The sequence below is a fragment of the Panthera onca genome, chromosome X (genome assembly GCF_046562875.1).
Source record: "Panthera onca isolate mPanOnc1 chromosome X, mPanOnc1 haplotype 2, whole genome shotgun sequence".
Lineage (NCBI taxonomy): Eukaryota > Metazoa > Chordata > Mammalia > Carnivora > Felidae > Panthera > Panthera onca.
The window spans coordinates 98,316,681-98,332,898 of NC_138357.1; the positions used below are offsets into that span (position 1 = coordinate 98,316,681).

General features: G+C 36.4%; 1 protein-coding gene across 1 annotated transcript in view; it reads right to left on the minus strand.

Annotated features, from left to right (window-relative positions):
• The window catches only part of CFAP47 (cilia and flagella associated protein 47), a 544,336-nt gene that overhangs the window by 476,852 nt on the left and 51,266 nt on the right, over positions 1–16,218 (minus strand). The window contains exons 14-15 of the mRNA XM_081794138.1: positions 12,713–12,929; positions 12,164–12,405 (exon numbers count right to left, since the gene is read on the minus strand). Of these exons, the coding sequence (XP_081650264.1) occupies positions 12,164–12,405; positions 12,713–12,929 (459 nt within the window). The remainder of the gene's footprint in view (positions 1–12,163; positions 12,406–12,712; positions 12,930–16,218) is intronic.

Consider the following 16,218-nt stretch of genomic DNA (forward strand, 5'->3'; position numbering starts at 1 on the left):
TGATGTTTTGTATATTAGTCTGTTTCTTTTTTAATTCTTTTATTATTTTTTTCTCTTCTTTTACTTCTCTTTTTTCTTCTTTTTCCCTCTACCACCCCCCATTTCTTAAACCTCTTTCCACTGGAATCAGGCCCAGAGATCCTGATTTGATTTTTGATCAATTCTTATTTTGTGTCTGTGTGTGTGTGTGTGTGTGTGTGTGTGTATACATATATTTTTTTTTCATTCTCTTTTCTGGTTGTTTGCTTCATCAGGCATTTTTACTCAATTTTTTTATACCTTTTCTGTACGTTTTTCTTCTTTATTTTCCTCTCTCTCTAGATTAAGGCTTATACTTTCTTTGATTCTCTGCCTGGTATTTTTTTCGACCCCTGTCATTTCTCTCTTTGTATGGGATAAGACTTCTTCCCCTGCCCACTTATTCCTTTTTTCCAGGGTTACTTCAATGAAAAAATCAAAGAACACCTGGTGGAAAGTCAAATCCACCACAACAAGCAGTGAGAAAAAGCAACCAAAGATGCAACAATGGATAGCATGCAACACACATCAAAAACACTTTTGGACATGCCAGGCTCTAGACAGTATGACTGCATTTTAATATAGTAGTATTCACAGGTACAGGAGTCAGAACAAGCTACTAAAACACATAAAACCAGCCAAAATAATGAAATGGAGTAATTCTCCTCAAAAGAAATTCAAGGAAGAAATGACAGCTGGAGAATGGCTCAAAAGAGATATAAACAATATATGTGAACATTAAAATAGAATAACAGTCCTAAGACTAATAGCTGAGCTTGAAAAAAACATAGAAGATAGCAGAGAATCTATTGCTGCAGAGATCAAGGACCTAAGAAATAGTCATGATGAATTTAAAAATGCTGTAAATGAGATGCAAACTAAACTAGATGCAGTGACAGCAAGGATGAGAGAAGCAGAACAGAGAATAGGTGAAATAGACAATAAAATAATGGAAAATGATGAAGCCGAGAAAAGGAGAGAAAAGAAATTACTAGACTATGAGGGAAGAATTAGAGACCTAAGTGGTTCAATGAAATGAAATCAAATAATATCCTTATCAGAGGCATTCCAAAAGAAGACAGAAAGGGGAAGAAGGTTTATTTGAACAAATTATAGCAGAGAACTTCCTTAATATAAGGAAGGACACAGACATCCAAGTCCAGGAGGCACTGAGAACTCCTTTCAAAATCAACAAAAACATGCCAACACCATGACATATCTGAGTGAAACTTACAAAATACAAGGATAAAGAGAATTCTGAAAGCAGCTATGGAAAAACAGGCCTTAATCTATAAGGGTAGACACATAAGGGTCATAAGATACCTGTCCACTGAAACTTAGGAAGTCAGAAGGGAGTGGCAGGAGATACTCAATGTGCTGAATAGAAATATATGCAGCCAAGAATCGTGTATCCAGCAAAGCTGTCATTTGGAATAGAAGGAGAGATAAAGACTTTCCTAGACAAAAACTAAAGGAGTTCATGACCACTAAGCCAGCCCTGCAGGAGGTCCTAAGGGGGACTCTGTGAGTGGAAAGCAGCAAAGACTACAAAAGACCAGAGACATCACCAAACATGAAACCTACAGATAACACCAGGACACCAAATCCATAACTTACAATAATCACTCTGAAGGTAAATGGACTACTAAATCCCCCAATCAAAAGACATAAGGTATCAGAACGGATTTAAAAAAAAAAAAAAAAAAAAGATCCACCTGTATGCTGCCTGCAAGAGACTAATTTTAGATACAAGGACACCTGCAGATTGAAAGTGAGGGGATGGAAAACCATCTATCATGCTACTGCATGTCAAAAGAAAGCCGAGTAGCCATACTTATATCACACAAACTAGATTTAAAAATAGAGACAATAATAAGATATGAAGAAGGACATTGTATCATAATTAGGGGGCCTAACCATCAAGAAGAGCTAACAACTGTAAAAGTTTACACCCCCAACATGGAAACACACCCAAATATATAAATAAATTAATCACAAACATAAATGAACATACAGATAACAATACTGTGATTGTAGAGGACTTTAATGCTCCACTTACAACAATGGACAGAGCATCTAGGCAGATAATCAGTAAGGAAACAATAGCTATGAATGACACATTGGACCAGATGGACTTAACAGATATATTTAGAAATTTTCATTCAAAAGCAACAGAAAATCAGTAAGGAAACAATGGCTGTGAATGACACATTGGGCCAGATGAACTTAACAGATATATTTAGAACTTTTCATCCAAAATCAGCAGAATACACATTCTTCTCAAATGTACACATTCCTCAAAAAAGATCACATACTGGGGTCACAAAACAGCCCTCAACAAATATAAAAGGACTGAGATCATACTGTGCATATTTTCAAATCACAACACTATGAAACTTGAAATCAACCACAAGAAAAAATTTTAAAAGCCTCCAAATACATGGAGGTTAAAGAACATCCTACTAAAGAATGAATGGGCCAACCAGGAAATTAAAAAAGAAATTTAAAAATACATGAAAGCAAATGAAAATGAAAACATGACCATCCAAAACCCTTTGGGATGCAGCAAAGGCAGTCGTAAGAGGAAAATACATTGCAATCCAGGCCTATCTAAAGAAGCAAGAAAGGTCCCAAACACAGAACCTATCCTAACAGCAAAAGAAACAAGAAACACTGCAGCAAAGAAAGCCCAAAGCCAGCTGAAGAAGAAAAATAATAAATATTAGAGAAATAATAAAGATTAGAGCAGAAATAAACAATATACAGTCCAAGGAAAAAGAACAGATCAATAAATCTAAGAGTCGGTTTTTGGAAAGAACAAACAAAATTGATAAACCCCTAACCAGACGTCTCAAAAAGAAAAGAAAGAGGACCCAAATATATAAAATCACAAATGAAAGAGGAGATCTCACAACCAACACCACAGAAACACAAACTATTAGAGAATACTATGAGAAATTATATGCCAACAAAATGGAGAAAATTTGAACAGACCCATAACCAGTGAAGAAATTAAACTGGTTATCAAAAATCTCCCAACAAATAAGAGTCCTGGGCTACATGGCTTCACAGGGCAGTTTTACCAGATATTGAAAGCATAGTTAATAGCTATTCTTCTCAAGCTGATACAAAAAATAGAAACAGAAGGAAAGCTTCCAGACTCATTCTATGAAGCCAACATTACATTGATTCCCAAACCAGATAAAGACCCCATGAAAAATAAGAATTATATGCCAATAACCCCAATGAACATGGATGCAAAAATTCTCAACAAGATACTAGCAAATCAAATTCAACAGTATATTAAAAGAATTATTCACCATGAACAAGGGGACTTCATTCCTGGGCTGCAGGACTGGTTCATAATTCACAAATCAATGTGATACATCACGTTAATGGAAGAACAGATAAAAACCAAATGATCCTGTCAATAGATGCAGAATAAGCATTTGACAAAGTACAACATCCTTGATAAAAACCGTCAAGAAAGTAGGCATAGAAGGTACATACTTTAATATCATAAAAGCCATATATCAAAGTCCCACAGCTAATATCATCCTCCATGGGGAAAAACTAAGAGCTTTCCCCCTGAGATCAGGAACATGCGGGGAATGTCCACTCTCACCACTGTTGTTTAACACAGTGTTAGAAGTCCTAGTCTCAGCAATGAGACAACAGAATGAAATAAAAGCATCCAAATTGGCAAAAAAGAAGTCAAACTCTCACTTTTTGTAGATGACGTAATACTGTACATGAAAAACCTGAAAGATTCCACCAAAAAAGTGCAAGAACTGATACGTGAATTCAGCGAAGTTGCAGCATATAAAATCAATGTACAGAAATTGGTTGCATTTCTATACACCAATAATAAAGCAACAGAAAAAGATATCAAGAAATCAATTCTATTTACAATTGTATCAGGAACCATAAAATATCTAGGAATAAACCTAACCATAGAAGTAAAAGATCTATATGCTGAAAACTACACAAAGCTTATGAAAGAAATTGAAGACACAAATGGATAAACATCCCATGGATTAGAAGAAGAAATGTTGTTAAAATATCGATACTACCCAAAGCAATCTACTCATACAATGCAATCCCAATCAAATTAGCCTCAGCATTCTTCACAGAGCTAAAACAAACAGTCCTAAAATGTGAATGGAACCACAAAAGACCCCAAATAGCCATAGTAATATTGAAAAAGAAAACCAAAGCAGGAGGCATCACAGTTCCAGACTTTAGCCTCTACTACAAAGCTGTAAGCATCAAGAAAGTATTCATTGTATTGGCATAAAAAAAGACACACAGACCAATGGAGTAGAATAGAGACCCCAGAATTGGACCCACAAATGTATGGCCAACTAATCTTTGACAAAGCAGGAAAGATCATCCAATGGAAAAAAGACAGTCTCTCTAACAAATGGTGCTGGGAGAATTGGACAGCAACATGCAGAAGAACGAAATTATACCACTTTCTTACAACAAAGACAAAAATAAACTCAAAATGTATGAAAGACCCGAATGTGAGACAGGAAACCATCAAAACCCTAGAGGAGAAAGCAGGAAAAAACCTCTTTGACCTCAGCCACAGCAATTTCTTACTCAACACATCTCCAAAGGCAAGGGAATTAAAAGCAAAAATGAACTATTGGGACCTCATCAAGATAAGAAGCTTCTGCACTACAAAGGAAACAATCAACAAAACTAAAAGGCAACCAACGTTGGAAACCAATTTGACAAATTTCTTATATTGAAAAAAAAAATAAAAGGCAACCAATGGAATGGGACAAGATATTTGCAAATGACATATCGGACAAAGGGCTAGTATCCAAAATCTATAAAGAACTCACCAAACTCCACACCCGAAAAACAAATAACCCAGTGAAAAAATGGGCAGAAGACATGAATACACTTTTCCAAAGAAGACATCCAGATGGCCAACAGACACATGAAACGATGCTCAACGTCACTCCTCATCAGGGAAATACAAATCAAAGCCACACTGAGATACCACCTCATGTATATCTGAGTGGCTAAAATGAACAAATAAGGAGACTATAGATGCTAGAAAGGATATAGAGAAATGGGAACCCTCTTGCACTATTGGTGGGAATGCAAACTGGTGCAGCTACTCTGGAAAACAGTATGGGGGTTCCTCAAAAAATTAAAAATAGAATTACTCTACGACCCAGGAATAGCACTGCTAGGAATTTACCCAAGGGATACAGGAGTGTTGATGCATAAGGGTACATGTACCCCAATGTTTATAGCAGCACTTTCAATAAGAGCCAAATTATGGAAAGAGACTAAATGTCCATCAATTAATGAATGGATAAAGAAGATGTGGTTTATACATACAATGGGATACTACTTGGCAATGAGAAAGAATGAAATCTGGCCATTTGCAGCAATGTGGATAGAACTGGAGGGTATTATGCTAAGTGAAAGAAGTCAGTCAGAGAAAAACAGATATATGTTTTCACTCATATATGGATCTTGAGAAACTTAAAAGAAGACCATGGGGGAGGGAAAGGGGGAAAAAAAGTTACAGAGGGGTGCCTGGGTGGCTCAGTTGGTTGAGCATTTGGCTTTGGCTCAGGTCATGATCTCATGGTCCATGAATTCGAGCCCCGCGTCGGGCTCTGTGCTGACAGTTCAGAGCCTGGAGCTAGCTTTGGATTCTGTGTCTCCCTCTCTCTCTGCCCCTCCTCAACTTGAGCTCTGTCTCTATCAAAAAGTGAATAAACATTAAAAAAATTTAAAAAAAAAAGTTACGGAGAGGGAGGGAGGGAGGCAAACCATAAGAAACTCTTAAATACAGAGAACTGAGGGTTGATGGGGGGGTGAGAGGGAGGGGAAAGTGGGTGATGGGCATGGAGGAGGGCATTTGTTAGGATGAGCACTGTGTGTTGTATGGAAGCCAATTTGACAATAAATTATATTTTAAAAAATGTGAGACAGGAAACCATCAAAATCCTAGAGGAGATAACAGGCAACAGCCTCTTTGACCTCGGCCATAGTAACTTCCTACTTGACACATCTCCGACGGCAAGGGAAATAAAAGCAAAGATGAAGTATTGGGTCCTCATCAAGATAAAACCTTCTGTACAGCAAAGGAAACAATCAATAAAACTAAAAGGCAACTGATGGAATGGCAGAAGATACTTGCAAATAGCATATTGGATAAAGGGCTAGTATCCAAAATCTATAAGGAACTTACCAAACTCAACACCCAAAAAACAAATAATCCAGTGAAGAAATGGGCAGAAGACATGAATGGAGTCTTCTCCAAGGAAGACATCCAGATGGCCAACAGACATATGAAACAATGCTTTACGTCATTCATCATAAGGGAAATACAAATCAATACCACAATGAGATACCACCTCACACCTGTCAGTGGCTAAAATTAACAACTCAGGAAACAACAGAAGTTGGCAAGGATGCGGAGAAAGGGGAACCCTCTTCACTATTGGTGGGAATAGTGCAGCTACTGGTGCAGCCACTCTAGAAAACAGTGTACAGGTTCCTCAAAAAATTAAAAATAGAATTACCCTATGACCCAGCAATAGCACTACTAGGATTCTATCCAAAGGATACAGGGATGCTTTTTCGAAGGGGTACAAGTACCCCAATGTTTATAGCAGCACTATCAACAATAGCCAAATTATGAAAAGAACCCAAATGTTTATCAACTGATGAATGGATTAAGAAAATGTGGTGTATATATACATAATGGAATACTACTTGGCAATGAAAAAGAATGAAATCTTGCCATTTGCAATTACGTAGATAGAACTGGAATGTATTATGCTAAGGGAGTCAGTCAGAGAAAGACAGATACCATGTTTTCACTCATATGTGGAATTTGAGAAACTTAACAGAAGACCCTAGGGGAAGGGAAGGAAAAATTAGTTATGAACACAGAGGCAAACCATAAGACACTCTTAAATACAGAAAATAAACTGAAGGTTGATGGGGGTGGGGGGTTGGGGGAGTAGGAAAAATGGGTAATGGGCTTTGAGGAGGCATCTTTTGGGATAAGCACTGGATGTTGTATATCAGTAATGAATCACAGAAATCTACTCCTGAAGCCAAGACTACACTGTATGTGACCTAACTTGACAACAAATTATTAAAAGCAAGAAAAAAGGATTATATTTGTCTGTAAGTAACAAAAGACCTGCTATAGAGGGTTAGGTAAATAGGGGCTTATTTATCTTACTCAGTCAGAAGTCCATAGATAGGTATTCCAGGGCTGCCTGTGCAGGGTGACAATGCCTTCAAGGAGCAATAATCCTTCTAGTTTCCTATACTACCATTCCTTACTATGTGGCCTTCCTCAGCCTAGAAACTGCCATCTCCCTAATAAACAAACATTTAAAAAAAATGAAATCTCATTTTTAAAAAAGTACTTAAAGGTTAATGGTTTTACTCAAAAACATATTTAGAATACATGTCTTTGTGTTTTGTACTTTGAAAAATTTAACAGGTATTATGAGGAACCCAAAGAAAATGAAAAATTAAAATCTTCCCTATAAAAATAAGAATTCCAACAAGTGTCAGCATAACCATCCTTCCAGTTCATAATATTATAAACCCACTTCTCTTTTGACAAATTAAGCATCATCACTACATTTCCATGGCAGCCTCAAAGGAGAAGCCCAACCCATTCGGCCCTGCTTCAGATGGAGAAATACAAGGAAAAGGGCCATGGACTGTGCTTTCCAGACACACTCAGTGCCTTACCATGTGCTTAATCAAACCTATAACTGGAATACAGATAATATAACTACCATTGTATGATGCCTGTTCAAAAAAACTAGAGAAGGTTTATTTAGAATCCTGAAATGTGCAGAAGTATTTCCTCTCTCTTCTCTGATTATTTACTCAGCTTCTCTCTAGTACTGAGGCAGGACCCAGTCTTACCAGTGTTAATAAAAAAATTAAAAAAAAAAAAAAAAAAAAAAAAAGCTTGGTAGGGTGGCTCGGTGGCTTAGTCAATTGAGTATCTGACTTTGGATTTAGGCTCAGGTCCTAATCTCACGGTCTTGAGATGGAGCCCTGCATTGGGCTCTGCACTGAGCATACAGCCTGCTTGGGAGTCTGTCTCTCCTTCTCTCTCTGCCCTTCCCCCACTCATACTTTCTCTCAAAATAAATAAATACACTTAAAAAAAAAAGAGCTTGGTCAAATGAATCTGCTAAATATTCATGGAAGTATAACTTGAATGCTTAATAAATTATAATCTGAGATTTTTAAATCAATACAGGCTAATAACAAGATTAAATATGGTGATATCAATGATCTCTAACCCTAATGAAAGTGCAGTACTATTTTCCACTGTAGATATACACATATATATTCATACCAAAATTAAGTGAATTTAAATTAATCCTGAACTTGTTTATAACACTCCCTGTTACAACCAGTGGTAGAGTTATATAAAAAATCATTATTTGGAAATGACCGACACTCACAAGAATATACACCTATGGCAAGATTTCTACAAACCAGTACTATTCTTTAATCTGAAATATACTCTATGCAGATCCCAAATGATGACTATTCATAAATGAAAAATCAGGAAGGAAGGAAGGAAGGAAGGAGTGGAAGGGAGAAGGGAAGAGTGCAGGGAAGAAAGGAGGGAAGGAAAAAGACAGGGAAGTAAGCAGGAAGCAAGTGATTGAAAATGGGGATGGCTGGCTGGATGCATGATACGCTGTAATGCATGATAGGCTGTTATTACTCTGAGGACATTTTCAGGGAAAAAAGAAGTCCAAACAGAATTAGCAAATTTTCATAATCAAATTGTTATCTACTTCTTTTGGCATCTACTCTTTGCCAGTCTTTACAGGACTTTTCCATACATTTAATCTTTATGAGATATATTAGTCTCTTCATTCTACAAATAAGGAAACCTAGTGCTTATAGAGTATTTTTCTCAAGATCACAAAGCTAGCTAGAAGCTAAGATCCGTTTTGAAGAAATCAGGTATATCTAACCCCAAAGTTTCTTTTACTTCGCATTCAAGCAGAAATGGACTTCAGCTGGTTATGAAGTACCATGTGAGTCACTGCAGATACAAAAATCCAGAACCTTCCATTTAACTGAAAAGGCATAACATGTACATTAAAGTGGTCATTCAACTTTTAACTTGCCATATTATTTCTTTAAATGATACCTTGTGTACTCACGAGATCCTCACAGCACCTAACAATGATGTTTGCTGAATTTGAAAGGCTACTAGATAACACTTCAGCAGTAACAGGGCTCAGTTTTGTAACAGGCACATTATGGGGAATTGTAGAGTCCAGAGAATGGCAGAAACAAGGGTAACAATTAACAAATATATGGAACCATCAAGAACAGTAATTCTGAGAATACATTCTATTAATGAATTCCTTATTTAAATGACAGTCTTAAGTTCTTAATTTTATTAACTGGATATTATGACCTGTATTAAATATTGATTATAAGGAATTTGTGGATCCTTCTAAAATATTTCATGATCTAAAAAAAATGTCATTCTGAATCATATCTTATCACCATCATCAAACAGAAACTAATAAAACAATACTATGTTCATCTGTATCTATGATGATTAATTTTGTCAACTTGTCCAAACTTGACCGGGCTATGGTACCCAGTTGTTTGGTCAGTCTAGATGTTCCCAAAAGGTATTTTTTAGATGTGATGAACATTTAAATCAATAAACTTTGAGTAAAGATTACCTTCCACAATGTGGAAGGGTCTCATCCAGTAAACTGAAGGCCTGAAGAGAATAAATTGAAGTCCCTTTGGATTCAAGACTGCAACATCAATTTGTTCCTGGGTCTCCAGCCTGCCAGCCTGCTAGAGTGTCCACACAATTATATGAGCCAGTTCTTTAAAATCAACCTCTCACCTCCCTCTCTCCCTCTCCCTCCCTTTTTTTCTATACATATTTCCTATTGCTTCTTTTCTCTGGAGAACCCTAACACTGGATCCATATTTTCAAATCAAATTTACATATCATATATGGAAAAGTAAATGCCAAGGAGGAGCCAAGATGGCAGAGCAGCATGGAAGTTCTCAGCTTCTCTCGTCCCTGAAATGCAGCTAGATTAGCACCAAACCATTTTACACACCTAGAAAATTGATGTGAGGGTTAGCACAACAATCTGCATAACTTGAGCCACAAAGCTAGGGAGGTATGCAGCGCATACCAATGGAATAAAGATAGTCTCTTCAGAAAATGGTGCTGGGAAAACTAGACAGTGACATGCAGAAAAATGAACCTGGCCACTTTCTTACACCATACACAAAAATAAATTCAAAATGGATGAAAGACCTAAACGTAAGACAGGAAGCCATCAAAATCCTAGCAGAGAAAGCAGGCAAAAACCTCTTTGACCTTGGCCACAGGAACTTCTTACTCAACATGTCTCCAGAGGCAAGGGAAATAAAAGCAAAAATGAACTACTGGGACCTCATCAAGATAAAAACCTTCTGCACAGTGAAGGAAACAATCAGCAAAACCAAAAGGCAACTGACAGAATGGGAGAAGATATTTGCAACTGACATATCAGATAAAGGGTTAATATCCAAAATCTATAAGGAACTTATCAAACTCAACACCCAAAAAACAAATAATCCAGTGAAGAAATGGGCAAAAGACATGAATAGACACTTCTCCAAAGAAGACATCCAGATGGCCAACAGACACATGAAAAAATGCTCAACATCACTCATCATCAGGGAAATAAAAATCAAAAGCACAATGAGATACCACCTCACACCTGTCAGAATGGCTAACAGGAACAACTCAAGCAACAACAGATGTTGGCAAGGATGCAGAGAAAGAGGATCTCTTTTGCACTGCTGGGGGGAATGCAAACTGGTGCAGCCACTCTAGAAAACAGTATGGAGGTTCCTCAGAAAATTAAAAATAGAACTACTCTACGATCCAGCAATTGCACTATTAGGTATTTATCCAAAGGATAGAGGTGTGATGTTTTGAAGGGGCACATGCACCCCAATGTTTATAGCAGCGCTACTGACAATAGCCAAAGTACGGAAAGAGCCCAAATGTCCACCGCCAGATGAATGGATAAAGAAGACATGGTGTGTATGTATATGTATGTGTGTGTGTGTGTGTGTGTGTGTATACATATACACAATGGAGTGGTATATATATATGTATATATATATATATATTTATTTATATATTCATATATACACACACATAGACACAATGGAGTATTACTTGGAAATCAAGAAGAATGAAATCCTGCCATTTCCAACAATGTGGATGGAATTAGAGTGTATTATACTAAGTGAAATTAGAGAAAGACAAATATCATATGACCAGTCATATGTGGAATTTAGAATACAAAACAGATGAACATAAGGGAAGAGAAACAAAAATAATATAAAACGAGGGAGGGGGACAAAACATAAGAGATTCTTTTTAATTTTTTTAATGTTTATTTTTTGAGAGAGAGGACACAAGCAGAGGAGGTGCAGAGAGAGAGGGGAAGACACAGAATTTGAAGCAGGCTCTAGGCTCTGAGCTGTTAGCACAGAGCCCAACACGGGGCTCGAACCACAGACTGAAAGATCACGGCCTGAGCCAAAGTCAGGTGCTTAACCAACCGAGCCAACCAGGTGCCCCTAAGAGACTCTTAAATACAGAGAACAAACTGAGGCTTGCTGGAGGGGTTGTGGGTGAGGGCAAGGGCTAAAAGGGCAAGGGGCATTAAGGAGAATACTTGTTGGGATAAGTACTGGGTGTTACATGTATGGGATGAATCACTGGATTCTACTCCTGAAATCATTATTGCACTATACGCTAACTAACTTGGATGTAAATTTAAAACTAAATATATTTTTTTAAATGGTTACAATAGGGGGTGCCTGGCTGGCTCATTTGGAAGAGCATGTGACTCATGATCTCAGGGCTGTGAGTTCATACCCCATGTTGGGGGTGGAGATTACTAAAAAATAAACAAACTTAAAAAAAAAAAAAAGTACATGCCCCAGTGACCCTATCTGATTTGCTTCTATTTTTAGGACCATTATACAGTTCTCACTCAATAAATGATTACTGCCTGAGCCCATGATTTAGTGTCTAAATCAAACAAATAGAATAAACTATTACCTTTAGCTGGACGAATGGAAAATGCCATTCCTCTTTCTGTGTTTACTGGTTGCCATTCAAATTTGGCAAAATAATTCTGATGGTTATACAAAGCAACTGTCCCCATAAAACATGTTTTCATCGAGAAGCCATGTGGTCTCAAAACTAGCTCTTTAGAAGATAGCTCCAGTTCTACTGGCATGACAACGGCCATCACTAGGATATGCCCACCAGGTATATTGTTCACTGTAAAGGTGAATGACCTGTAACACAGCAAAAGCATCCAAACTGAACTGATAATAGCTATTTGCAATTACAGAATTCAGTTACATGCAAAAATGCATATATTATTAACATCTGCAGTTAATCCTTAGTAAGCAATACATCAAAATATTTACGGTAGGCTGTCACTGAAATATCAATCTACAAATCCTATAAACTGGTGTATGTATAGTTTCTATGTTTGAGGACCAAATGTAACATATGCTACAATTACTGAAGCAAGTAAATACATATTCTACACAAGGACACTTTAATTCTAGCATATAGAAATTAAAAAATAAATCCTACTTCCAAAATTTTCCAATGGTGGGAGATTCAAATACCATTGAAATATAAGTACTAGCTGTAGGTGGAATCACATATGAAAACTGGTTGGTTTTCTGAAGTTCTTTCAAATTAATATCTAGCTGGATCAAAATATGCATAGGTAGCATATTAACAACATGCAGTAGACGAGTATTTGTGGAGTTCACGCAAATATCACCAAAATTAAGGACAGAGGGCCCTGAAAAAATGAAAAGTTATTAGGTTTAGTGTTGGCAAATGTATTCAGATATTTTTTTTAAGTCTTCATACTGTATTTTCATCAATTAATTTATAAAAAATGATACTTAGAAAATTATTTATTGCAATATCAGAAGTTACTAACCAAGATTTTTATCTAAATGTCCATAATTTGGTGTTTGGAGATTATTGGTTAAAATTACATATATCCTAATTATGTGACAAATTATATAGAAAAATTATTAACATTCATTATAACTCATCTTGGTACATGAATTTACACTGTAACACCTTCTCCACTTCCATCAATACATTTATGTTCATTTATCCAGAATTTAGAGAAATGGGTAATTTTCCCACTAATTGGTACTTTTAAATGACAAAAGTTTTTTATATCATAACAATTTTAATAATTATAAGTCTGAGTCTACTTTTAACACCTCGATTTAATCATAACTGATATACAATAACCTGTATGCATTTAAAGTGTGGAATTTCCTAGGTGTTGACATATGTATATACCTGTGAAACCATCACCACAACGAAGAGAATGAACATCCATCACTCCAAAGTTTGCTTGTGTCCTTTTATATTCTCTCCCTCCCATCATCCTCAGTACTTCCCCCTTCCCAGACACCCACTCATCTGCTGCTTTATGCCACTGTGTATCAGTTTGCATGTTCTAGAGTTTATGAGAGGAATAATATAACATTGGCAGCTTTTCTCTGATTTCTTTCACTCTGCAAATTCCCTGGAGATTCATTCAAGTTGTTTTAAGTGTCAATAGTCCATTCCTTTATATTACTAAATGGTAGTCCATTACAGGTGAACGTTTGTCTCTTCACCTGTTAAATAACACCTGGATTGTTTCCAGGTACTGGCTATTATAATTAAAGCTGCTAAAACATTTGGGCACCTGGGTGGCTTAGTCGATTAAGTGTCCAACTCTTGATTTAGGCACAGGTCGTCATCTCATGGCTCATGAGATTGAGCCTCATATAGGGCTCCACACTGACAGCGCAGAGCCTACTTGGGATTCTCTGTCTCTGCCCCTTCCCAGCTCGCTCTCTCTCTCTCTCTCTCTCTCTCTCTCTCAAAATAAACTTTTTTTTAAAAAGCTGCTAAAACATTTGTCCACAAGTATTTGTTTGGACACATGATTTCATTTCTTTTGGACAAATATCTAGGAGTGGAATGCATGGATCATATGGTAAATGTATGTATAAATGTATAACAAACTGCCCGTTTTCAAGTGGTTAATTTCCCATTCCACTAGCAATGTATAAGAGTCCCAGCTCACTCATATCACTGGCAACAACTGAAATGGTGAGCTTTGGGTTTGCTTTTTTTTTTTTTTTTTTATGTAGCCATTCTAATAGATTTACAGTCATATCTCACTGTGGTTTTATACTGTTTCCCTAACAACTAACAATGCTGTGCATCTTTCCATGTGCTTATTTCTCATTTGTATATCTTCACTGATGAATTATTTGTTCAAATCCCTTTGCCCATTTTTTAATCCGGTCATTTGTTTTCTTAATATTGAATCTCCAAAGTTTTATACACATTCTTGTTGCAATTCCTTCATGAGATACATAATTTGCAAATAATTTTCTCTCAGCCTATGTCTTGTTTTTATCCTCTCATTAGTTGCTTTTGAGGAGCACAAACACTGAAGTTTGATCAACTCCAATTTATTTATTTGTTCTTTTGTTCTTTTTTTATCCATTTGTTCTTTTATGGATTGAGGAGTTTGGTTTATGTCATATCTAAGACACTTTGCCTTCCTCATCATCACAGATATTGTTTTTTCCCTATGCTTCCTTTTTTAAGGAAGGAAGCAAATGGCCTGCAATCTATTATTTAAGAAAATAATATATAACACACATAACATACAAACTATGTGTTAATCAACTGTTTATATTATCAGTAAGGCTTCTGGTCAACAGTAGGCTATTAGTAGTTAACTTGTGGGGGAGTCAAAAGTTACAGGCCAATTTTTCGACCATGTGGTAGGGGGGTTATCAGCACCACTAACCTCCATGTTGTTCAAAGGTCAACTGTGTATTGAACTGAAAGAAAGTGAAAACATACAAGAATATGTGAGATATAGCGAAAGTATTATTTAGTGAGAAATGTGTAACACTGGGGCATCTGGGTGTCTTGGTGGCTCAGTCGATTAAGCATCCGACTTCAGCTCAGGTCCTGATCGCACGGTTCATGAGTCCAAGCCCAGTGTCTGGCTCTATGCTGACAGCTCAGAGCCTGGAGCCTGCTTCGGATTCTCTGTCTCCCTCTCTCTCTGCCCCTTCCCTGCTCATGGTCTGTCTCCATCTCTCTCAAAAAAATAAATAAAACATCAAAAAAATTTTAAATTAAAAAAAGAAATATACATCACTAAATTATATTAGGAAAAATAAGGGTATAAATCAACAATTTAAGTTTCTACCTCAAGAAGTTAGAAAAAAAAAGAGCAATCCAAATAAAAGATACAAAGCAAACAGAAGGAAATGCCAAATATAAGAAGTCATTAAAATTAAAAACAGAAAACTACAGAGAAAAATCAATGAAACCAAACGCAAGTTCTTAATGACCAATAAAATTGATAAACCTCTACTGAGACTTAAAAGGAAAATAACAAGAAAAACATCAATTCTCAATATTAAGAAGAGAGGCTATATCACTACTGATGTTTCCAACGCAGACATTAAAAAGATAATTTGGGAATGCTTTAAACAATTCTATGCACATAAAGGGGATCGATTCCTGGAAAGCCACAAACTACCAAAAGTCTCCTAAAATGGTGTAGATTATCTGAATCGTCCTACAACTATTAAAGAAAATGAATTTGTAATTAAACATCCTCTGTAAATGAACTCTCCATTCCCAGATGGTTTCTCTGAAGAACTCTTTTAAAGAACAATATAATTCTACACAATCTCATTCAGAATATAGGAGAGGAATGAACACTTTCTGAGAAAACAAAGATAGTAAAAAAAAAAAAAAAAACTTTTAAAAAAAGGAAAATTGCAGACCAATAATACGTTTTATGAAAACAGATACAAAATTCTAGATTCTGATTTAACAATACCGTGAGGTAGACATAAAAGAAGTTGGGGAAGAATCTAAGACAGAAATACTGTACAGAAAAATACAGGTTGTAAAAGAGGAATGTAAAGAGAAACTGACACAGAAAGTGCGGCTAGAGAAACCTAATTTCAAATCCACTCCTTTCCACTAAATATTGAGCAATCTGATCAAGGTTTACCAGCTCTCTGGGCTTCACTTTA